Source organism: Ammospiza caudacuta, chromosome 13 (assembly GCF_027887145.1).
Source record: "Ammospiza caudacuta isolate bAmmCau1 chromosome 13, bAmmCau1.pri, whole genome shotgun sequence".
NCBI lineage: Eukaryota > Metazoa > Chordata > Aves > Passeriformes > Passerellidae > Ammospiza > Ammospiza caudacuta.
The window spans coordinates 11,320,854-11,346,445 of record NC_080605.1 but is presented as its reverse complement, the minus strand read 5'-3'; the positions used below and the strand labels follow the sequence as shown (position 1 = coordinate 11,346,445).

Sequence of the window (25,592 nt, the reverse complement as noted above, 5' to 3'; positions counted from 1 at the left end):
TAGTTAAACAATGTAAAAGCAGTCAAGTTACCAGGCATTATCAAGAAGCAGAATCATGACAGCATCTTTCCAACAGCCAACAGTACTCTGCTGAGCAGGCTTTTCAAAGAAAGGCATTTCCTCCAACACTGTTGTGGTTGCTTAGGACATGCATTGGAAGACCTTCACTGGCATAACAGTCCTTCCCCCAGCAAGGACAAACCACCATCCTCAAAACTTACAGACATCAGGTTTTTCTCCTCTAAAGCCTAAACCTATTTTCCACAACAAATCCTTCCTTCACATCCTCTGCATGTCACTACAGAGGAAGCCCCAAGAAGCAGGCGAGTTTAACACCAAAACTACTTCCACCTCCTAGAAAACCCTCCCAAATCCTGCCTTACCTGTTCCAATAGTAAAACATGGCTTCCACTGCAAGAACACCTTTCCTGCAGTAGGTATGGCCATTCCCAATAGAGTAGCATTTCTTTCAACTCTGTGTGTGCACAAAACCTTTCAGACTAAGTATCTCCCTGAAGTCACGCCCATTTGTGATATATTCTAGGAGCTGGCAATGCTTTTCTCTGAAATTTTAACAAGTCACACATTTGTGATTGAATTATATGAGGCACTTCACTGAAATAATGCTTTTCACTTGTGGATCTACCGACCACTTAGATAGCTACCTAACAGCTAAATCATGAGCTAAGAGCATTAAGAGCTAAATTATGACCCTAAGGAGTCTAACAACAAAAAGTTAAGGTTTATGTGCCTTGAGTGACTGTTTCACTCCTGCTGGTAGCAGCACACACCTGCAAGACGATGCTCAGACTGCCTGCCTTGAAAGCCTAACAAGTTCCTGAGAGTCTATCAGGCCCTCAGGAAATCAAGATGACCTTGACATCAGCTGCACTAAAAGCAGCTAAAATTAGCCACCTGGAAACTTGATCTTCATGCATTACTACATCACCCTTTGTTAATGTTTATTACTAAACAAGGCATCTCTTTGTGCATGTCTAGTCACCAAAACACCATGAACATCAGAACCATAGTACAGATAAATAAATTTCATGACTTACAAGAATCAGTAGTTTGGGGACTTGGTCCAAATTAGCTTCTCAATTTTTCACATTAAAATCACACGAAAACTGCAGTTGCTTTTAACTCATTGCACTGAAAAATCTTAAAGGTATTATCCATTCATCATTTGAATTATAAAGTTGTATATAGGAATGCAACTTTAAAAAACCCCCAAAGCATGAACTCAACTCAGTGATTTCTGAATTCCATACTAGCACTCTAAACTTCTTTCTTCCACAATAGTCTGCAGAAATAAGTCCTCTTGTGACTTTTAGTGGTGGATTTATAATTAAAAAGGTTATTTATTAAAAAAAACTCCAAAAACTCACAGACTTGACATAGTCTATCTCTAGAAGATTACCTGCAATATCCACAATAATCACCCCACTTGCATGCAGAAAGACATTGCCTTTGCTGAATGGCAATCCCAGCACAAGATGTAGTTTTCTGTAGACAGTAAACTGAAATGAGATTTTCAGTTAATCAGTCTACTTCTGTACAACTAATGGGAAGATCACCTAAATATGCAGCAGGGTTTCTTTTCTCCAGAGCCAACTCCCTCCAGAGCTCCTTCTGAACTGCTTTTTTCCCTTGTTCAACAGTTGCCCCACACCACCTGCCTGTGCTTAATGGATACAGAATTTCAAGACACACATTTATGAAACCTACCCCAATATAAAATAGACATGTACATATAGATTAAAAAAAAAACACAAAAGAAAAGAAAAATATACCAGGTGAGAGTGTTTTTCATCTTCCATACTTGTTACCTATAATGTTGGTAAATGAATGGCTAACAATTATAGCACTGTGGCTGGACAACAGTTTTTATCTGTGTAACAGTCACTTCAGAACATACATCTGTGATTTGGGATGTGAATGTGGTTTATGCCTCACAAGGCACTTAGCATCATGCTTATTTTAAATTTTAAATTTCTGTGGAAATGAAAACACTAATGGAAGGGTCAGCAACCTTAAACTAGTCATGTTTCTAAGATGAAACGTGCACCTGTTGGCACGTCACACTCTCTCTACATAATGTTGTTTCACATCTCAGTGCTACAGAACCCAGTAATAGTATCACTAATCGTGTTTTGCCACCAATATAGTGAAGATACCATAGCTGTCATTAGTAGCAGCTTCTTACCAGTGACCTGCCTTATCATTCCTGGGGGGAGGATCAAGCCATGTCCATGGAAGCAGCTGCTAAGCTGGGCCTGCTGCAGAGGCAGCATTGGAAGTTACAGGATGAGTCTGCAGCACACATTTTGCTTCCATTTGGAAGAGATCGATTGAAAAAAGTATTTTGGGGCTCCGTGCCAACTATAGTTAGAATCTTTTTCTGAATATTTAGTAGTGGTATGAAAACTGTGTGTAATTTGCACGGGAACTCTTAAAGGAGGCTCTATGTACTGGAGCATGCTAAATTGCCAGGAAATGAAAGAAATTGAGAACTTCATCCTGCTTGCTCTGCCAAGCTGCTGCATTTAATGTGTTTCAGTTTTCAGTGGTTTGGTGTTCTGTGCCCATCAGGTACCCACTTCTCTTGGGTTCCAGTCTGTAATGTAAGAGCCATTTGGAAAATGGCAGACAATGCCAACACAAGCCACTGCCTCAGCAAAACCTCTCAGTGTTCTGTTTCACAGGCAGAGCCAGAACATGTAAGGCTGAGCCTGCATGTAAGGCTGATGCCTAAGGGCACACCTTGTGGTGCACTATGGCAGTATCACTGCACTTACCACGAGAAAACCATAGGCTCCTGTCTATGAAAAAAAATAATCATTATCATATCCAAGGCACCACCAGTGAGTTACTAAGCTCAGACCAAATTCACAGCCATGCCATACCTCTACTTTAAGATTTTCTTCTTTAAACTAAGGGCCAAAATGGTCCAGCAAAAGCCTCCTTCTTTCTTGCATTCTTAATCCTACCGTACAAATTTTGCAATTACTTGACTCCTTAAACAACAAGGATGACTAAACTTTCTACTCTATAAAAAGGCAATTCAGGTTTCAGTTCACTGTTTGAAACAAGTCTTATGTGGGCATCTGGAAATAAATCTGTAAAATAAATCTGTAAAATACTTAAATAGTTACAGACAAGAAAAATCAAAGAGATATTTCTGTTTTTTAAAAAAGTAGTCATTAGGGTTCAAAATCCTTAGGTACAGCTCTAAAATATCTTTGATCCACTATCTAACATCATCCAACACCTTCTTGGACAGTACACATAAGAATTTGCTTCTTCTGGAACACATGCACATACATATGCCTGATTTTACAATTGTAAAAGTTTATTTAACATATAAAGCCAGATAGCTTCTATGCCCAGCTTGTTTTTACTGGCCTTTTAAACTCCTGAAAAACATAACATTATCTGAAACTGCTCTAATTTAAGATGACAAAATCCCTTTAAATGATGATTTAAAGGTAAAATAATGAAGAATTGACTGCAGATGTCTTCAAAACAGAAAACAAAATTGCAACAAACTCAAAATTCAACTGAATTTTTAAAAGTTGCCACTTACCCACCCATGTTCTATATGACCACCACTTTTGTGTGCCACTGAGAAAGTTATTTTCTCATGGTTTTTTTCTTACCAAACAGAGAAGAAGACAAGAAGACAAAAACCCACCCAAACTCCCTTAGAAAGAACATCACAAGAAGAGCTTCCCTTTAGTCCCAACATCCAAGACAGCTTCAGCATGCACGTCCCAATCACACTAAAAACCAGCACAGCATCCATCTCTGAGCAAGAAAAAGCAACAGGACCTTAATGGTCCCTGGTTCTTGTCAAAATTTCAGTTCCAGTGTTCCCTCTACATCTCTCATGGAAATAGCCTTGTAAGAACACATTTTTCTGATTGAAACAAAACCCACTTTCATCCTTAGGAAGTTTAGTGCTGCAAGTATTTCCTTCCACTATCCCCCAGTTCTTCCACTCTCTCTGTTTGTTATCAGCCCAGATTGGGGAGACATTCCAGGTGTGAAGGGCTGTAAACTGCACAACCCTCCATGGTCTGTTCTTGGCACTCTTGTGCTGCTTGGAGGAGTCACTGAACCTGCTGAAGGGATCAAAGGAGGGCCAAGAACTCTGCAGAAGCAGCAGGAAGCTGCCCACCTTTTGTGTCAGTGCCTCACTTCTGCAAACCCTACAGAAAGGGAAGTCAGGCTAGGTCACAGAAACAGCCACACATGGGACAAAACACAGAGGTAGCTTTTCTTCCACAGCATGCTTCAACAGCCTAATTTACCAAATTCTGCTCACATTTTATAATACATTGAGTGCAATGGTAAAAACCAATTCAATTGGAAGGTAAGTGAACCAGCTTATTCAAAGTACAAAGGCTACTGGAAAAACATGCTGCAATGGATCACTGTCTTGGTTAGTCCCCAGGAAATGATCCTGTGATAATAATGGCAGCCTTCTTTTTAACTTTTTCCTGTTTTTAAGGTATGCATTTTAAGTGCTTGTTTCTAGCAGAACAATGAAGTATTGTTGACAAGATGACAGATGTGAAAAATAGGTATCATTTGATTAAGAGGGAAATACCAATCATGAAAGATCTTTAAATCAAAACAGATTGCATATTCAGAAAGGCTAGCATGTAACATCTCTCTGTACAATAATTTTATTCTCTAGAAGCAGTTTAAGTCTAAAAGTTTACTTGATCTTTGAAAATGGCTTTTTTTGGTAGTATTACTCAGTACTTTACAGAGTATCTAAAATGTTTTCAGCATTCATAATTTCAGTGAGATGAAAAAACCCCACTTAACACTAAAATATATATAACAGAAATAGGGAAAATTATTTTTAACATCAACAGCTGGGGAGTCACTAATATCAGTACTGACTGCACAGCACATTTCCATTTAAATGAAAGAGGGGGCATAGTTCTTCCACTTCAATTCAAAACAACTAACATATTTTTTGTTTCAGCTTCAATGAACTACTTTAACAGCTTTTTATGCCAGAATCTTCAGTTCAAAAGAGTCCTTTAGCATATATGCTAACCTAATGAAACTACTTCCCTAGAATCTAGTTTTCTCAATTAAATATTCATGAACAAAATTCTTCCCCCTAGTTAAGGAGTAAAACAAGATGCCTGAAGAAAAGGAATTTATCAAAAAGTGTGATGGTTCAAAAATAGAAGTCCCAAGTCAGAGGATACTACTGGAGAACAACGGTTTGATTTCAGGCAAATGAAACCCAAAAAGCAAACAAACCAAACAATTTTTTCCCCAAAATAAATTTCTATAAGATTTCTAGAGAAAGAACAGCATCCAAGAGCTTCACAGTAATAACCACAAAATACCTTCTGGTAAGGATCAAAAAGAAAAAAATGTGCAAAAAAAAAGTTGCAAGACAGGTTTTGAAAAATTACTGCTATGGTTATGTTTCTGACCTCAACTGAGTCTGGCTACCAGCAGAAGTGGCAGGACTTTGGGCAAACCCACTGTGAAGGCCAAGAAAAGAGAAATTCTTATCTTCAACAGAGCTGAAGTCAGCAGAAAGTGTCACCAGCACAGAGCAGAGTGACAGCCTGGTTAGAGACCAGTGTGCTGCCACGGGCATCCCCAAACACCGTCATGAGCAGGAGGCCCTCTGTACCTTTGTCCCCAGCAAGCAAGGCTGGGTCACCATTTCTGAAATCTAAAATCACTCACAGCCTGAACACCACTGCAATTAAACCACATAAAGTCAGCAAGCACACTGGGCAGGCACCAGAAAACACATCTCCTGTGTGGTGTTTGGAGTTGATCAAATTTCAAACACTACAGGATTGCACATCAAGGAATCCTCCAAAGGATGATATAAATAGGAGCTACAATACAGACACATCAAAATAAATTTGCCTAATCTAGTTTAAAAATTGTTCTTACTGAACTCAAAGACAGTGAGACACATGTCTGATTTTGTCACTCAGATGTTCCTTAAATAATTTACCTGCCTTCCCTGTGATGGCTTGGGTTCTCTAACAGCTCGTTTCTGCTTTCAAGGACCAAAGTTCCTGCTACAACAAAGTTTACACATCAGGCTGAGCCATACCTAGGCTTTATGGACAACTGCTGCTTGATTTAAAGATAAAAAACAATGCACATATACTGCATCTTCTTATCCTTCTGTGGAATACAGGTACTGGAAGCCATAGCATGTTGCAAGTCTCTTTCTTGTGAATGTGCTTAAAATACTATTAAAGAAATCTCTGTATTGTGGTGCTCATTATAAAAGTAAGTTACAGTGAAACAATTCCTTTTAAGATTACTTAAGATTATTTTAAAAACCTATCAGTAGGACTATTGTTTTGAGACAATGTTTCAAACTCAGAAAAAATACACAAAAATCTCAGAACCACAACATTTGCAACGGTTTTAACGCTAAGGCTAGCTTCTCTTTTCTTTCCAAGATATCAACTAAAACTAAATTGTGAGGTCATGAGTATCTCTTAGAGGAGGCCTTTGTATCAATCTATGAAACTAATTCTGGTTTGCAATTGAATATGCTGCTCAACAGCATTATGTACACATACATGATATGCTACTAACATTGAAATTATTTTCAAATAGGGGCTAACTCCTGAGCAGGCAGTATGGAAAAGATGGGAACAATTTCAGGAGATATAAATTAAAATGCTTGCTTTCACAGTAAGATATCAAGGGAACAAAAAACTCAAGTACAAATACAAGCCAGATAGTCCACACAAAAGAAAACCTGCCACATTTATGAAAGAAAAATCAATCTCTGCTACAAATTACACAGCTTTCAAAAGTGTAAGACTTGTCATCTTTTCTAGCCTAAAGCCACATTCCTAGCTTCATTTATCATGCTTACTGAAATCAGCATTAGAATTCTTGGTCTCATCATCCTAAGAATCCCACTAATTTATATTTATTAGCCTTAAGAGTTCCCAAATTCAATCCACTCAGCACCTGATGATAAACACTCTCTTAGAAATCTGTGTAACCAGGAAATTGAGCAATTTCTTTTTAACCTGATAATAAACAAAGAAAACAATACCTCTCCAGATGTGGGAGGCTGTTTGGGAAACAAAGTGTTGAAAATTATTTTGATCTGTCTATATATTTAGAAGTAACATAACAGCTAAAAGAAATTGCAAAACCTGAGTGCACAAAACACACAGACATCTGAAGAAAAGCCACACAAATTCCAAATGTATCAGATTGTCTGGCTTCAAAACCACACTACTGGTTAACATCTTTACAAGTTCTGCTGCTCTTTCAGTAATAACACTTCACTAACACTTCATCAAGTGTTGATTTTCTATAAAATGTCTCAAGATAAAATGCTGCTCTGGAAGTTTTACAGGCAATGGTATGTTGTTAGCCACTCAAAAATGCAGAGTCTAGATAACAGTGTTAGTTTAAGCAGGTTGGTGGCTACTGGAGCCAAGGGACAGTGCCACAACGAGTCCACTTGCACTCTTTGCATTTAATGCTGCAGGCCCACACACAATTATTTTGCCTGTACTGGAGACAATAATGCCTCCCACTCCTTCCTCTGTCACAGAACCACAGAATGGCTGAGGTTGGAAACCTCTGGGGATCATGTAGTTCATCCCTGTAGGACAGGCTGCAGAGGATGGTGTCCAGACAGTTCTGCAGTAGAAGGAGCCTCCAGAAGCTCTCAGGGCAGCATGTTCAGAGCTCTGTCCCTCTCCCAGTAGAGCAGCTGTTTTTCATATTTAGGTGGAAGCTCCTGAGTTTCAGCCTGTGTCCCTTGTCCTGTCCCTGGGCACCACTGGAAGGAGCCTGGCCCCGTGCTCGTGGCACCGGCAGGTGTTTGTGGGCATTGGCCAACTGCCCTGCCCTGTGCCAGGGAGCTGATCCTGTCAACTGAGAAAACTGAACCAGGAGCTGGGATGCTGGAAAAACACCCATGACACAAAAAAGGCCAAAGTTTCTCTGTACCTGAAGGAGTTTCCCAGTGCAGTTCATAGCCCAAATGTTGCATTAACACAAGACAAAAAGAAATACTAGTGAAATGGAATAGGAGCTTTTTTTCTAAACTGTCTTTTTCCTGATAATTTATTAGAGTTTAGGCATATATTGAACTATAGCTTTGACAGCCGATAGAATGGGTTGCTGTCCTTAAAAGACAATTTAACATGGCTTTTGTTTTCTCTTTTGTATGTAATTAGGTACCACTTCTTCCAGACACTAAGATTGCACAATTATATCAGTACTCTCATTTAATGAATTGCTTTGTAGTTTCTCAATGTTAACAAGACACCTATTTCCAAATAGTTATTTAGATTATTCAACCACACTTACCCTGCATTATCATTAAAAAAATAATATCAATTTAACTTATTTTTATCAACTAGTCTCACCTTGCTATTTTACTCCTGCAATTTGACCCAGCCAGAAGCTTTCTTCCTATGCCTGCCATCTGTTAACTAATTTTTACAAAAATGCTTCTCTTTTGGCACATTTCAAAGACAATTATAGTAGTTATTTAATGAGTGTGCAATTATCTCAGGAAAAAAATATCTTATTATATTATGACAATCATTAAAACAGCAAGTGTTTAATTTTAAAGAGGAAACATACACAAAGAATTGGACAGCCTAATTATTTGACAAGTGATGAAGGTTGAGAGAGACCTTCTCAAAAAAGGTTTAAAAAAGGATTCATGATAGCAAAAAGATATAAAAAATTGTGAAAAAAATTAATTCCACTCAACAGAAATTACTAAGAAACTCATAAGGCATTTAAAACTGTAAAAGAGATACTCTGGCACATTTTCAGTTTTCTGAAAAACCCAACAATTTTTGTCTTTCCCTTACTACACAGTTTTATTTTGAAAGCCAAAAGAGGGGAAATGAAAATAGAGACAATAAAAATTATACTCATCAATAAATGTGTTACAAATTAATCTCACAAACATGTACTTTCTTTCACAACCTATGCAATTTGCAATTTAAAAAAATAAAATGTATAAAAGGTTTATATAAAACATATTTAATATATACAAATGCAAGTGCTTCATACACATTCAACTATAAATAAAGCTATCAAAACATTTCTCTTTAAATGATTAATATGTTATTGGCAAAAAGCCATAGATTAATAATGAAAACATTATATTATATTATATACAGCTATAATTTAGAACTTCATTCCAAGAACTGCACTACTTAGACTCAGAGATGCTGCCCTACTCTTCTCATTAACTCTGGGCATTTGACACAGCTTTGCCATGGTCAATCCCACCTGTTTGTGCAGGATTTTCTTAAATGACAGAAATTAGGCAAAGAAACCTTCAAAAGGTGATCAGTGAAGGGTTTGTTTTCATTACTTCAGCATAGATGATAAACTTATTAGGTGCTGGGAATTCTGCTGCCTCACTGTGGTACAGGATTTACATTCCTATGAGGAAGGTAAAAAATGTTCTTGAGGCACAGAGAATTAAATCCAGTGCACACAACTTGTAGAAATGCTTAAAAAGAAACTTCAGGCAAAGATTTACAGTTGTTAATATGATGTCACCCATAAAATTGACCCTAATTAAAGGAAAAATATAAGAATATATTGGATATGCTTAGTGGGAGTTATATCAGCACTATTCACCACATTAGAAAGAATAGACCATGTTAGGGGTATGGAGGGTTTTTACATATCAAAATTATGAGATATGATGTGTAATGAACCCAAATGCTTACTGGAACAGACATCTAGATTTCCAATCATAGAATCATTAGGGCTGGAAAAGATTCCCAAAGTCATCAAGTCCAACTTGCAAAGATGGGAGATTCAAACTAGAACAGATTTTCAGATGTGTATTTTGTTATGCCCAGTCTCACTGAATATTTCACTGCTTCCCAAGCCACATGCACATAGCAGCACCATAATTTAAAAATTTTGTATTGTACCAACACTTAGGAACCATAACCTATAAACTTACTATGCAAAATAGGCAGTCTTTTCTACAAAGAAGTTCTGTGTAGTATGATCAATCCCTTAATTTAATATATTCCTTGTTACAGGCTTACTTAAAATTGAACCATACAGAATATTAGAAATACACTCTAATACTATATTCTATCTAAACCATATAGTGGATATATATACACACAAATCCAATATCCTTTGTTTTGATACATTTCCATAACTGCTCATATATCAAGCAGCTGTCTGGACTTAGATCTCACAGTTAGCCAAGAAAGCACTGCTTACTGTGTGTATCTCTCATAAGAACTTCACAGTCCACGACTGTGTATACAAGTAGAACAGCAACCAATAGCAGGATAAGGGTTTTACACGTGGAGTAATCCAAGGGATACATGTCTGCAATGAATTCAGAGTTGCTCTGAAAGTGCCATCTGATAGCACAGTCAGGCATGAACAGCCTGTGACAATCCAGGACATCTCAGCAGCACATAAAGCTGGATGTGGATCTGGTGAGAGTTCATTCCCTCTCTGATGATAAGCTCATATATGAGGTTATGCCACTCTGATATTTACAGATATCCTGGGGTACAGCACCACCCAAGCAATCATCTATGAGGTTCAGACTTTGCCAAACTTTCAAAAAGGGCAAGACAAATTCTTTCAAAAAAATTAGTGTCATCTATTTCTATAAAAGAAGTGGTAGGACAGCTCAGGCTTGCAGGCATAAAAGCACTTGCATGTTTCAAGTCAGTTTTTACACAAATTCATGAATACACTGAATTGTCAAGTTAGGTGCCAAACTTTTAGTCACAAGAAGAAAAAAAAAATTATGTGATTTAAGAACTAAGACTACCACCTCATCCTGCAGCACTTCATATTATTAATGAAATGTTATTTTTCATCAGTATATTTTTCATTTTCATATTATTTTTAATCTCAATTCCTCTGCTTTTATGTGTGCTGCCAGAAGACATAACATACACAGGGAGACAGCTGTAATCTTCTCTAAGGACAGTTTATACTTATCTTTCCAAGAGTTTATACTTCACATTATTTTTCCAACAGTTTATACTTATCTTTTCAACTTCCTTTTTCTTCCAAAGATAAAAAACAATGTTGAAGCCTTTTTTTATCCTTCTGAGAAGCAAATAGATTATTTAGCCTTAGCAAACTCAAACCACTTTTAAGTGGAGTTAAAAGAACAGAAGTCTTGTATTAGTCAAAGTTAAGACTATAGGAGTCTTCAGCACTTCATTTTTCTTTCTGTTCTCAAACTAACTCTGATGAAAAATGCATGATGTAAAATTAAGGGTGCAATTTATTTACAATTCTGATCTAATTACAGCAGAAAGCATATTAGCATTATAAGACAGTCTTTTTAATTCTGCAGCATTATTACACCAAACAGATTGTATTAATTTTTAAATTAATTTCCATCAAAAGAATAACCATACAAGTAAAAATGTTATGAGTATGCTTGCTTTCAAATACTGAAACAAGTATTTAATGTTCTTCCTTAATTTAAATAACCTCAGTCTAAATACAGTTAAAGATCTTTGGTTATCTAATATTGGGTCTGTTCCAATACCTACAGTTCATTAACTATTTCATAAAATAAAGTTATTCTTTCTGAGAAAACATCAACCATTATCAAGCTGAAACTGTCAAAAAAAACCCAACTAAATTCACTATTGTTTCCTCAATATGTACTAAAGCCAGTGTGAAAAACTGTCTTGTTAAAAAATTTAAAGTTCACCTTAACTACTGCATATCAAACTTGTCAAATCCTTTCCCAGGTGACTCCTACCTACGGCCAACCAGTTTTAGGAAGATTAAAATTCCTTCCCTTTTTACCCCATCTTTTTCCTCCCTAGTTAAACTGCACACATTTGTAAAAAGCTCTAACAGAACCAACTCATCTTGAACTTGAAATTCTAAAAAGAGATCAAAGAATAAAAGTGAGAATTACAACTAAAGCCCTTCTTAGAATTGGAGTCAGTCAAAGGACAGATCTGAAACACTTCAGTAATTGCCATACTTTTCCTTTACTATTCATACTACATACTCCACTGATTTAAAGAGGCTTCTACATGGTTTGCTTCTGTGCATTCCTCAACAGTTTGACAGCCACCAGTTCACAACCAGCTTCTGAAGGAAACATTAAACATCTGTCCGACCAGATAAACTCAAGGTCAGAATCCAATTTCTACAATTTATTGCATACCCCAAAAAAATAAAAACCACACCAAGCAATTTTATAACTATCTGGCTTCCAGCTGTTTCATTTCAAAGAGGAGAAACATTAAAATTTCAAATACTGCAAAGTTGTTTTGTTTTCACACCATGATAAAAACAAAACCAAACCCCTAAACTTTAACAGCTCTCCACAGATCTCAGAACTTCCCCTCTATTTCTTGATACAAAGCAAAATGCTAGAACTGATGTCAGTGAGATCGAAGCAAGTCCAAAAAGGTTCTGACAAATATAACACAAAAGTCACAGCACCAGAAAGTTTTATTAGACTGGCTTTTCATTGCCTGGCTTATATCCCACAGGGTCCTCGAAAATGATACTAAGCTCTGGTTTTCTCAGCACCCCCACTTTTCCTGGAGCCCATTTCCTCTTCACCCTTCACCCCAAGTATGGATCTCTGACAAGACAGGCTACTTAGGTGCACCCTCTTTTGGTTTTTTAGGCAGGGAAGGAGAAGGGAAATGTTTATCAAAACCAACAGATTGCATCTACTGCATCATTCAGTTAATCAAGCTCATCTGAACAGCACTGCTGGATATCCATGTTCCATTAACATCACTCCACAGTTTACAGAAAAAGTTTCACTGCTAGGAATTGACAATTACACGCTCCATAAACATAAGCAGAAGTTGTAATGGAGAAGCAATCTACTGAACCAAGACCAAAGATTAAGTGTGTTAAGCCCTTATCTCTATGCTAATGATCTAAAATTAACAGGGGGGAAAAGAAAAATGCTACATTGTCTCCTTCACAGGCTTGTGCCCTACAAACTAAGAGAAGCAAAAGTCAGTAGTTAAGGTTCTTGCCTTCCCCATATTTTTCTTCCAGAAAGACAATATTCTGGTTTCTCAGGTAGGGAGAATATTGGTAGCAAGTATACAGAAGTAACAGTTACTTAAATCTTTTTAAAGCTGTCTTCTGTAAATTGTGTTTGATTGTCAGAGTTGCATCTGTTTTGAAATGCACACATTGAAAAATAGCAAACAATTTTTATGTCATCTTGTCCTCCTTGTGGAGGACTCAAATACTTGCAGTAGATGGGCACATTATACTAAAACAACTGCTGAATTTTCTGGTAGAGCCAAAAGTAACAAAATCCAACATACACACAGCTTTTTATATGTTTTCTATTATTATTGAACACATGAAAATCAAGAATAAAAAGTGTGTATTTTTAGGCAATGAGCATGAGCACAAAGACACAAAGCAAAGGACAGAGCAACATAACCACTGCAATTCTTGCAGGAAATCAGCCATACAAACCTTACCAAAGGTCTTAAAAACATGTTTCTCTAAGTAATTTTCAAGACAACAAGTCATTATATTTGCATCGAAATCATAAACCAGTAAGTTTTCTCTGTTGTACTTCAGAAGTACAAGCAGCAGAAGGAGCAACACCATTTTATCTGAATAAGATCACGTAGTCTTGCTTTCTGCAGTGATAGGAAAACAACAGGAGAAAGCAATGTCTGCATCAACTGGTTAGGTTTATTCCCTCCTTAACAAGACTCCTTTAGGGTCAAATAACAGCTCAGAGACTTGAGTTATCATGCTTGGACTCAAGCACCAGTCACTATTATTCATTTCATCCCATCAACCAAATCAGATGGTTCAAACCCCCACTCCCCAAATCCCTACATACCTGTCCTTGTAAGGTTGCACGACTCCTGCCCTGCAGGTGCTGATTAGAAACTGAAGAATGCCAAGGATGGATCTGAGTTTGAGACGGTGCCCGAACGAGTTCGGATGACGGTGTCACTTGCTGAGGGGTCATGTGGTGTTCCAGGTCATGCTCTAAAACATGGCTTGTGCTATCCTGGACAAAGGCAGAGTCATCAAACTGTGGCAGAAGGTCTTCCTGCAAGAGGTCATCCGGGTCAAGTCCTGTGAATGGTTCACTGTGAGTCTCCACTTGATGAAGTAAGTTGTCATCTAAAGATGTAAAACCGTTGCTCTCAATAGGGTCAGTGAAATGGCTTATCTGAGAAGCAGAACCAGTAGAAGCTGGAAAATTAATATTCACAGGAGAGAGTTTGGAACTACTAAAGTTGCCCTGAGGATGCGCAGAATGCAACATTTGAAAAGTACTTGAATTCAAAGTTGCGTTAGGATTCAACATGTGCTCGGTTGTTTCTTGCTTGGTCCCTGTTTGAGATGTAAAGGCATCGCTTCCAGTGAAGTCAGAGATAGAGTGTGTCTGCTGGCTGGTAGAAAGAGCTGTTGTAGGCTGAAGAAGGCTGGTAGGAGAAATGTGATTATTAGAGTACGAATACGGAGATGAAAATTGTTGACTATTACTGACAGAACACGGAGTAATAGTTGGGGACTGTCCATCAAAATTTCCTTCTTGATTCCCACAAAAATGTATTGAAGCACTTGCAGTTTGAGAAAACTGTTGAACGGACAGAGGCTGCTGTGAAGTCGATGGATTAGAAACTGAAGGTGGGTGGTTAACACTGACTCTGAGGGAAGTAGACACGTTGACTTCCATGAAGTCTTTTGGCTGACTCAGAGCATCCTGCCCCGTGCTGTTCCTGCTCTGCTGCGGCCGTAGCGAGGCACACTGATGCTGTGGTTCATTAGCCTGAAATAAGGCAAAGTCATGGTGTGCTACAAAGCTTTTGTTTTGCTGCATAGACTGAGAATGTCCTTGGTGAAAAGGGGACCCATTTTGATTGGAAACAGTCGTGGCAGTTTGATGACCCCACATAGGACTGCCATCGGCCACATCTGGAAACATCCCATTGGACTGGTTTTGCGGATGAACTGGTGAACAATTGAACTGAGAGTGTGGTGATAAGACATTGTCAGCTGAGCTATTAAAAGACTGATTTACTGAGTGAAGCTTCAGTGAATCATACTGATTCAGCTGATCAAACTCACTCATCTTTTGTTGATTTTGAGCATCTTGCACATGGTTCAGTGAGTCTATGTGCAAAGGTTCAAATTCTGCACCCAAATTCAATTCATCAACAAGTGAAACAGGTCCAGGTTGAACAAAGGCATCATCTGACAAACCTTCTAAGGTCTCACTAAAAAGATTGGCATCATCAAAAAAATCCATCATAGGATCAGTCATCTTGAGAGGTCTGTTCTGCTTTTGCTCTCAACTCCAAATGGAGTCAATTTTGTCTCTCCACAGTGAACAGAAACAAATGACATCCAGCGGTCACCACCTTATCCAAGGCATGCCAACAGCCATTAGTGCTTCTGATGAAACATCTGTCTTCAGGTGTTAAAGCATCCTGAGGGAGAGGAGTGAGGGAAAAAAAAAAGGAAAAATTTAATTACTCTCCTCATTCTTCCTGACCCTTCCCAACACTTTTAAGGGTATTTGATACTTTGCTCATAACTTTAGCTACACCAAAAATCAAGTAAGTTTTTTTGCTTATACTTGATGCCCTGTGCAGGTGTTATAATATTTGCCCCTTATAAAAATACATTTTAAATGTAATGGTTTCATTTGTTTTATTCACTCAAAGCAAAGTTATAGATTATTCTTAGTCATATTCATTAAAACAACCGAATTGCACCAGAATTGGGTTTTGGTGCTCCAGGATTAGAATTTGTTTACAGCAAAGAAATCATACATATATGAGATGTATGTAATAATTCTGTATACTTAATGAAAAAACTTGGAAGTTATAAACTACATTTAAGTCAGGCTTCATTAGGAGAAACCGGGATACTTTGTTTCTTCTATTTAAGTTGCACTATGCAAGGTCCTGAGAAACTGTATTTTATTGCACTTAGGACATAACAGACTCTTGTTAGAAGGAAAGACAAGAGAATGAATACAATGATACAAAGAAAACACAAAAAGAACAAGCTTTGGTTCAAAGGAGTTTGCACACCTAGTTTTGAAACATTTGAGACTATATATTCACAGTATCACTGAGTGATCACCAATTAATTGATTTGTACTGAGGGATTTAAGGAGAATTGAAAAGCATGGTAAATTTAACTTTAGCCTAAAACCATTTATAGTGTAATCAAACAGAATGGGAAATGACTGAAAATGTGTGTCTGTGATAATGTACCTCCCCAGACAACTGGTAACTCTGTAGAATAGGGAAGCAATCACTTTAAATGAGCAACTTCATAGAATAACCATTCATTTATCCTGTCAGTACATACGTCTAATTAAAGAAAATTATAAAAAGGAAAAAAACCAGACACAACTGTTAATTCCTGACCCTCCCATTAAAGGTCACCTTCAATTGCAACTCATCATAAATGAATTTTCCTAAGAATAAAATGAATATAGGATCCTTCCAGAAATGAACACCCAGTAAATCTGAAACATTCTCTGATAGAAAAGGTTCATGCTGAACCTGCTAAGCCCAAAGTACTTCTTGGCAAGCTGATGAGAACCCATTCTGCACATATTCCTAGGCCACTGAGGGTGGTGTGGCCATAGTCAGAATAAAGCCAGACTTCAATTCACAAACCTCCTTTAGGGTTTGAGTATATGAGACTTCTGGTGTGTACAGAGAAGGACAGAGGGATCCTGTATCATCCTGAGAGACACAGATCAGGCATGGTGTCAGTGAGGAGGAGAACAGGCATGATAAAAAAGAAGGGACAGAAGCTTAGGGAGATGTCACCTCAACACAGCAAAGCTGCTGTGGACCCCAGATTATACATGTGCAAGTTTTGGCTTGAAGTTGGGATCTCCTCAAGTCCCAAGATAAAGAAAGCAGTAATATAAATTAGACCTCATTATCTTCAAACACTGATTAAGTTGTCTACTTACAAATAAAAGCAACATAATGATGACGTTGCCAGAATGGAACACCTTGCAATAGATGACAAACGAGTAGCAGGATCCAGGTAGAAGGTCTGGCATGGGTTATAACACTGCTAATATAATGATATCTCATCCTAGTTTATCTCAACACGAAAGATAAGTCAGGAGAGAGCTATTTTACCAGGGATGTACAATCATTAACTAGTATACATCCTCTTAGCTAGAGAAGTCTAGAACTAGTCAACAAGACTAAAAGCACCCTGTATTTAAAGTCATATACACCAGACAATCTCTTCCTGTTTTAATGACTGTGTCCTTTTCCAGTAAGGAAATGGAGAAAAGCTTGCAGAGCAGCTGGAATTACTGCAGCATTCTCAGAACTGGCCTCACAGAAATTTACTTCTTGGCTCAAAAACCAAGAAACACTTTCCATCTTGTTTTTTCCTACTTCCTTTCAGTATAAGGAAAACAAAAGAGGAAATAATGAACAAATAATATGAACGCTTCTTTTAAAATGCTAAGTTTTATAACACAAACGAATCTTGGCAGGTGTAAATAGGAAAAATAACCTGACACAATGTCAGCTTTGCTTCAAGGATCCAAGAGAGTTGGATAGCACAGATGAATTTCCAAACTGAGAAATCTGAAGGCTAGATACACGAGAAACCTCTCCCAGCTAATTAGACCAACATAAAATTATTATGAAGACAGCTTCTATGTAAAGAGGAGATTGTGAAGTGACAAAAACTCCCCCAAAATAACCCCACCAACCAACCACCCAAACTTCTTTGGAAAGAATACCACTATCAAAGCCTGAACACAAGTCTGCTGCAAAGAGTTTGGGTTTTGACCAGGGAAGTACTTTTACCCATAGTCTTCAAGGAAACTTCGTGTCTGTCTTATACCAGAAGAAAAAGAAAACAAGATCTATTGCACAGAATACATCAAAAAACCTGAACTCATTCAAAAACATAAGGGAACAGATAGCAAATTTCACTCTGAAAACAAAGTGGAGTAACAGTAAAAAGGAACATAATAAAAAATTCTAATGTGTTTTATTTCATTTATTTCATGGCATTTTTGACTACTCTTGCTGAAGTGACAACAGAACACAAGCTACTGTAGTTATAAGCAAGTAAATCAGGTGGAGCTTAAGCACTTTGCCATGATAGCCACAGTTTCAAACTTTGATACATGAGGTATCATTGCTTCACATGACTGATGTGTGACAGTACCAAAGATAAGAGAAATCAGTGACTTTGGTGGCCATTTTTTCTCAAAAGAAGTTGAAATCGTGGCTATTCATAAAAATAACAGAAGCCATCTCAGAGAGAAGCTAGGGAGAAGTTAGCAACCACAAGGAACTAAAACAAGTCATAAAAGCATGACATAACAGAAATCCCGACTATGGGAAAAGGACACAGTCATAGTTAGGGAGGAGTTTTACATGATATGCTTGCAAAGGCTTTAGTTCTGGGGAATTTTTAGGGAAGCAATGCAACCAGGTAAAACAAACAAGAAGTCTGCCAGAGACTGAAGAAATCAGTGTATTTGCTAAATTCTATGTAGCATGCAAGAGCATGACAGCTTTGTGGCTTGCTGTGATTTGCCCATCTATCGGCAGATGGAATACTGCATCAAAAAAGGTGCATGGTAAAACCCAGACACTCAAAAAACTGATCACTTCTGCTCAATATTTAGAAAAAAGACATTCCTTTCCCAATATTAAAAGACAATTACACTGTCATTACTTGTCAGATTTGACCTAAAGCTTTGGCCAAGTTCAAAAAGCCGAGTTAATTAAATAACACCGAAGTTACTTCCTGCTGATGTGCCAATAGAATTGACATTCTATCACAGATTTAAAGATCAATGTACATGTTCAATTTAAAAGGCACAGAGGGGCATATCCCAGTCATATAGAAGACTAAAAAAGAACATTTAGTAGATATAAACTCTTTTATTCCCTAGCAGAAAGGAGTGTCTGTATGGAGTGCCATGGTATCTGCAGCTAAATATGGACTGAAAAGATGGATTTTCTTATTGTCATCACTAAAATTCTGACAAAACTTGGTTGGGTAGCCCAAAAAAACCCCATACATCCAACTGTATATATACATATGCATTATTTTAGATTAAAATTACTTTTAATTTCTATGAATTTCTAATTATGCATTTCTAACTATTTTTGAGTAATGAGCCATCCCTTTAGTAAAATCGTGCCCTCAACATACTGGTTTTGTTTAGAATTCTCTTTGTGCTACAGAGTTCACAGACATCATGCTAAATATTCAAAAGATCACTCAAATACCTTGAATTTTAATTTGAAGATTATGAAGATTTGAAACACATGGGCTTTAACTAAATTCTCAGAACTGAGTTCCAGCCCATGGCTACAGTTCCAGCTCCAAGTAAGAGCAAAGAACTGGAGCACACTGGCTTGTGTGTGCTTGTCAGACTAATCACAGCAGTCTGTTGCCATACCTACACTGATCCTGCTTGCACCAAACACCCCATGTAACACTTTCCCTTCCTCTACTCCCCAGACATGCACAAACTCCACCTTCCTCCACCTCTCCTCCTTTCAGACTCTGGGAAATAAATATAACAAATGTAAGTAAGAAAAAAAAGGACATCAGTAGCTATTTATTTGTTAAGGTTGTTCATGGAATTTTCAAGCAGCAAACAATAAAAATGGCATTTTACTTGGGAAGAAAATCCATCTTCCAATCAACTGAAAGCAAATTTCTACCATTCTCAACCATGGCAGCCTTCACTGTGAATGGCAGATCTTCCCTAATGAGAACAGCTTTGCTTAAGCTGAATAGAGCAAAACCAGCCCAAAGAGAAAGTAGATCACAGAACTCTGTATAAAACAAGAGGTATCAAAAAGCCCCACAGCAATGCTTAGGCTACTTATTATACTTCATTAAGAGATTCATGTTAACATTAATTTTTAACTCAAGGTAAATTTATGAAGCCTCGAAAAGATATTTCAGCTAGCTGTCTTAATAAATGGAGAGAAGACATAATAACAAATTCTGTAATGTATGAAGTAAACATAGCTTAAATTTAGCTGTATTCTTCAGAGGCCTACAAAAATTAAAAATACCAGTAGCTTTTTGAAAAAATCACATTTTCTATAGAATCTTTTGTGGGTTTTTTTTCCCCCTACTGTTTAGAAGTGCAGGTGTATGTAATACCACAAAGTTTCTTTAGACTAAGTAAGGTTTATGTTATTGAGAAGAAGTGTTGTTGTTTGTTTTGATTGCACAAAATTCAGATCCTTTGCTTTGGTTGCATTCCAAGTTAGAATAACTTTCTTTCCAAAACTCCAAATTCCAAAGAGGCATGGCAAGATGCACAGTTAAAGCTTTAGAAATGTACATATATCAGAAAATTACTCTCAAATCACAGACCAATTTATAAATTATTTACCTATATACCACTGTTTCTCTCTCTGTAATACTAGGAATTAGTGATTTAATCAGAGCATTCATCTTTAAACATATGAATTCCAAACTTTAGTTATTAGCTTGGGTCAACATTAAGAGCTAGCACAGGCACCTAATGAACCCTATACTGTTAAAGTTCCTGATGAACCTTTAAGACAAAACTAGGCTGCTGAAATCTTCTACATTAAAAATATATTACAAATAATTCAGAAAATGGCCCAAGTCAAAATAAAAAATATTCTTACCCATGAATATAGAACACATCTCTTGAATGAAGAATTGAAAAGCTCAGAGCTGTGTTTTAAATCCAGATGGATACCTCATCATCAGAGACCTGAAAATGAAGGATGTCAAACAAGTCACACAATAACCAACTTCAGGAATGTACATTCAAATGCAATACCTGAAACTCCAAAAGATACCATAAAACCAAGAACAGCAGAATTAATACACAATCACTAGTAGCTATGATTTTGTGTCTGGTGAATAGGTACATATTCATTTTGTAGGACTACTAAAAATAACCCAAGTCTACAAACCCCTTAGGATGAAGGGCAGTTTGTACCACAATACCAAAAAGTTTAGGCTAACTTTAAGTACTCCAAACCAGCAACTGCAAAAAGAAAAGTTTTGAGGTTATGTTTCAAATCTGTCAGTCTGAGAAGCCCTGTACATGTCTTTTAACAGTAGTGAGCTGTTCCACTCTGACAGTGGACTTCAGTGGGAACTGACAGTGCCTTTTGGGGAGAGAATACCTGCATGACAGTTTTATCCTGTTCCTTGCCTTGGCAGAAGGTAGAGGAGCTCAATTTCAAGAGGTTCTCTTTTAATCTGAAAGAGGCTTCAAAACATCACAAAGTTTAAGGGAAAATGTGTGCAGGGGGGTTCTAGGGCCACTGTGTAAAAGCCTCAAAGCACACAAAACTACCCCCTAACAGTGAAAGACAGACAGAAAGTTTGTATATGAACTGAAATTCTACACCAGTGTGTTTTTCCATTTCAAAAATATGATTATTGTGTCCAAGGCACCAAACATCCTCCAATTCCAATACAAAGATTCCTGTCTTCCTAAATACAGTTTTGTGATGCCAAAGTCTTTAACACTTTTGCAGAGCTATTACTGCAGATCAATCTTTAAACTTTGTTAAAAGATAACACAGCATATAATTCTGCATTGAGAAGTAGATTTTAACAAAATTATTTCCTCTCCCTACATCTTTGAAACAATGCTGTAATGTATATGGAAGATATAAATTGGTTATAGCAGCTACCAAATCCTGCAATGTTCCAGAAAAAAAATTTATCTGGTACTAATTTGGTACATGAATTGCTACAATTATCCTCCTATCATTCAGTAACTTTCAACACTTTTTCCAAGGTTGCTAAATAAAATGTCTCTGCTCTGCAATAGGGACACTTCATGCAGAGAGGTATTTTTCTAAAATTCATGTGTGACAAGCACATACCCAACACATACCTAGGGGAAAGTTGCTAAAATATGCTTTATCTTTGCTTACCATTTATGTGAACTGATGATAATTTTGTATCAAAACAGACAGAAAACTTGCTCTAGATGTTCCCTTTTTCTATACTGGAAATCCCATAATACAAACAGAGCTCCTGTCATGCACAAGTCCTCTTCACATCCAGAAATTAGAAATGAGTTTGAAACTATTTAACTGTCAGGTCCTGTGCAACATTTTAATCTATTTTTTCTCCTGTTTTCAATCTCTGCTTATTTAGAAGTTCTTTGTTGGCTAAATAAAGTTAAAGCATACAGATTTTACAATATATACAGTAACTGAATAGAGGCATTCAAAAATTTAGTATATGACAAACAAAAAACTGAAAACTTGCAATCAAGTAATTTATTCTACCTGTAAGAGTTCAACAGTAAAAAAGAAACCTAAATCACCTGTAGCTACCATATAAGACAAATGCTATCTTAAGTTCTTGGCTAAAACAGCTGTGTATCCTTCCTCAACTGATTGTTCTTGATTCCTCAAAATAAAGAGAAAAAAAGGTATTTCTTACTCTTTAGAACAGTGTCCACTTGCTTGAACAGCTTCCAATATGGAGACAATTTTGGAATACAAAAGTTTGAAAAATCCTACAAGGAAGAAAAAAACCACACGTAACTAGATATACATTCACCAGGTCTGCAATACATTATTCTAAATGTGAAATACAAAAAAATACTTCTGACAACAGAAGATTTACTAATGATTATATGAAGTGCCAAAGAGAAATCCACACAAAAGGAATGTAGAGCTTTTATAAGCTCCAAAATCGGATCTATTTCCACAGATTCTCACATAAGCTATATTGCCTGTGAAGTTTGAAATACACATATATATGTATCTGTTACATGTGATATGTTAAAAAAATTACTAAATTTTAAGCATTACTTTCACTAAAAAAAAAAAAAAAAAAAACAAAAAAAAACCAAACAAACAAAAAAAACCAATATTTTGGCTTTTTCTCTAAATATCTGCAGGAGGTGTCAGAGGATGGACCAGGCTCTGCTCCTGGTGCCCAGCAATGGGAAGAGGAAGGGGCAGGAATGGGGCCCAGGGAGTTGCACCTGGACATGAACAAGGAGCTCTCTGCTGAGCAGGGCCCGAGCAGGGAACAGCCTGGCCAGAGCCTGTGGAGTCTCCTTGCTGGAACATTCCAGAACTGTCTGGACACAGCCCTGTGCCTGTGCTCTGGGGAATTCTGCCTGACCAGGGAGGTTGGACCTGGGAACCCACTGTGCTCCCTTCCAACCTGCAACATTCTGTGAGTCTGTGATTCTTATTTTGGACACTAAACCACAAAATTTTATACCCATTTTCTAACAGGAAACAAACAACTCATTTCAATTAGTTGAGAATGGCTACACAAATTTCTATTTTTTAAAACATCATGTAAATTTAAATAAAACAGTTTAGTTTTGCACAACATCCTTGTGTGCTTTTATCTCTTCAGTCTTGGCAAATACCTTTAGAAAATTTAACAGCACCTGCTGAAGACAGTATTATTTTCAACTACCTTCTTCACCTTTCTGCGAAAGGTTATTGCCCTCAAAACACACCTGCAGAACAAAACATGTAGGTGTGCATCTGCTGCTTCAGCATATAGTCTCCCAATTTAGTTTTAACCCTTCCTCTTGTTTGTTTAACAAACCCATTAGACTTTGCATGAAAACGGCAGAAACGTATATATACTTTCTATTTTGTCATTTATATCCTGTGGGCATTAATTGCAATAAAGGGACAATAATAATGCAGAGAATGACAACATGTTAATCTGCTGCTATTGACAGAAATCTAGACACATATCAGGAGTTTGGAATACCTTATTGCAAAGCACAGAGTTGATCCCCAAGTCAGTTTATTTTAGTGAAAATAGCTGTTAAGAAGTTAATGTGTTTGGCCACCAGACTACTGAAGGAATCCGTATCAGTAACCAGTACTGCTCATACAATATTGCAATTTTGTTTCTCTAAAGTGTACCTGTGGAGATTTTAATAAATTTCAGGACATCAGTGATTTCCTTTTAATCACTTTCTTTCTAATATCAATAACAAAAACTTCCCATGTTTTGTTCTTCAGGTTTGAATTCCACTACATCAAACTTTTTTTTTTCTTTTAGCATATCTGTACAAAATACAAATGTCTCTTTTGGAAGTTTAGTTGTCAAACATACTCAGTGTAATGTATTTATAGTCTGCAGTTTGCTTCTGATCACTAGCAAGAGTTACAGAAACTTACAAGGAAGTTTAAAAAGAAAATCCTCTGGTGCTGCTGAGATTTCAGACGTAAACATTACAGGCTTCCTATTGTTTTGTTATCAATTTCAGTGTTACACCTCAAATTAGACCTACAAAATATGTTTCTGAATTCTAGTATTTTTCCTCAGGAATATTTAGGCCATTTTAGGATTTAGAGAAACTTTTGCATTAAAAATCAGAAAAAAACCTTTTTATTTTCATATGCGGCCTAAACCAAGATTTCATTACAAAACATAAGAGACAGAAGACTTCAGAGCACAGCCCTCTTTCAATTCACAATCTGATAATACAGTATCTTCCAATAATTCTCATGTTCTACCCTGATAAGCATCTTTGGGAACTGCTGCAAGTTTATAACCTGGAAGTACCAACTAGAACAATGCAAAGGATTGTGCCTGTTTTACAGATGCCTATGGATCCTGACTGATGAGTACAGACAGGGGTGAAGGCTTGAAATAGACAGAAATCTGCACTGGGAAAAAAAAAAAAAGCACAATTTCAAGTCTTTCATGTAGGTGGAAGCTATAACTACAGTAGCTTTACTACAGGGTAATTGAAAACACAAATTTATTGTATTGAAGTGTCAGATTTCTGATAACATATGGAATATCAGATGGGCATGGCATATCAGATATTCATGGCATTACACAAATGAAGTCTTTCTGAAGCTTAGAAGTTTCTTCACTAGGGTGTTAAGTATCAAATGTAATCAACCCATTTCTCTTCAAAAGCCATTTCCAGAACAGATTTTGGAGGAATTCCTGAATTTTAGTGACCAGTATAAAAGAGTGAACAAACCTTTCAATACTGCTTATGCAGCACAAGCAAAGTGCCCAAGAAAACACCGCAGAAGGAAACAATTTGGTAACCAGAGTTACATTTTCTAATATGACTCAGATAAAGAACAAAGTCAAAATTACTATTTGCCTCCAGAAAAAGGATGGGAACATTTTTCCATCTTCTTGCAAATTCTAACTCTTGATTTAAGACTAAAACAAAAATATATCACTTACAAAGAGAAAGATGCATGTACACTGCCAGCCTAAAGACATTAATATTTGGCAGCACCTGGATAATCTGCATGAATGGAGTTGAACATTTCAACACATCTGCTCACTGACAGATGTCATGTCTTACCAATGAATTTCTGCTGAATTCTGACTTTTAAAAAAATGCTTCCTACCTTGTAACATCTTTCTTGCAGCTTAGAAAGTGAATGTATTGTAGAGTCAGCACTGCAAGTGGAACTTGGATCCAAGGTGCTTCCAAAAGTAGCCTTTTACTTCATCACTAGAGCTCACTCTAAGAGGTAGCAGAGCATACATCTGAATTCTGTTACATACACATCTTAGAAAGTACTGCTAAGGTCCTCATGTTTCTGAAGTCA

At 37.0% G+C, this 25,592-nt stretch overlaps 1 protein-coding gene across 1 annotated transcript in view; it reads right to left on the bottom strand.

Moving 5' to 3' along the window:
• The window catches only part of CHD9 (chromodomain helicase DNA binding protein 9), an 86,924-nt gene that overhangs the window by 56,971 nt on the left and 4,361 nt on the right, over positions 1–25,592 (bottom strand). The window contains exons 2-4 of the mRNA XM_058813794.1: positions 22,465–22,540; positions 20,676–20,764; positions 13,868–15,470 (exon numbers count right to left, since the gene is read on the bottom strand). Coding sequence (XP_058669777.1) covers positions 13,868–15,304 — 1,437 coding nt within the window. The 5' untranslated portion in view covers positions 15,305–15,470; positions 20,676–20,764; positions 22,465–22,540. The remainder of the gene's footprint in view (positions 1–13,867; positions 15,471–20,675; positions 20,765–22,464; positions 22,541–25,592) is intronic.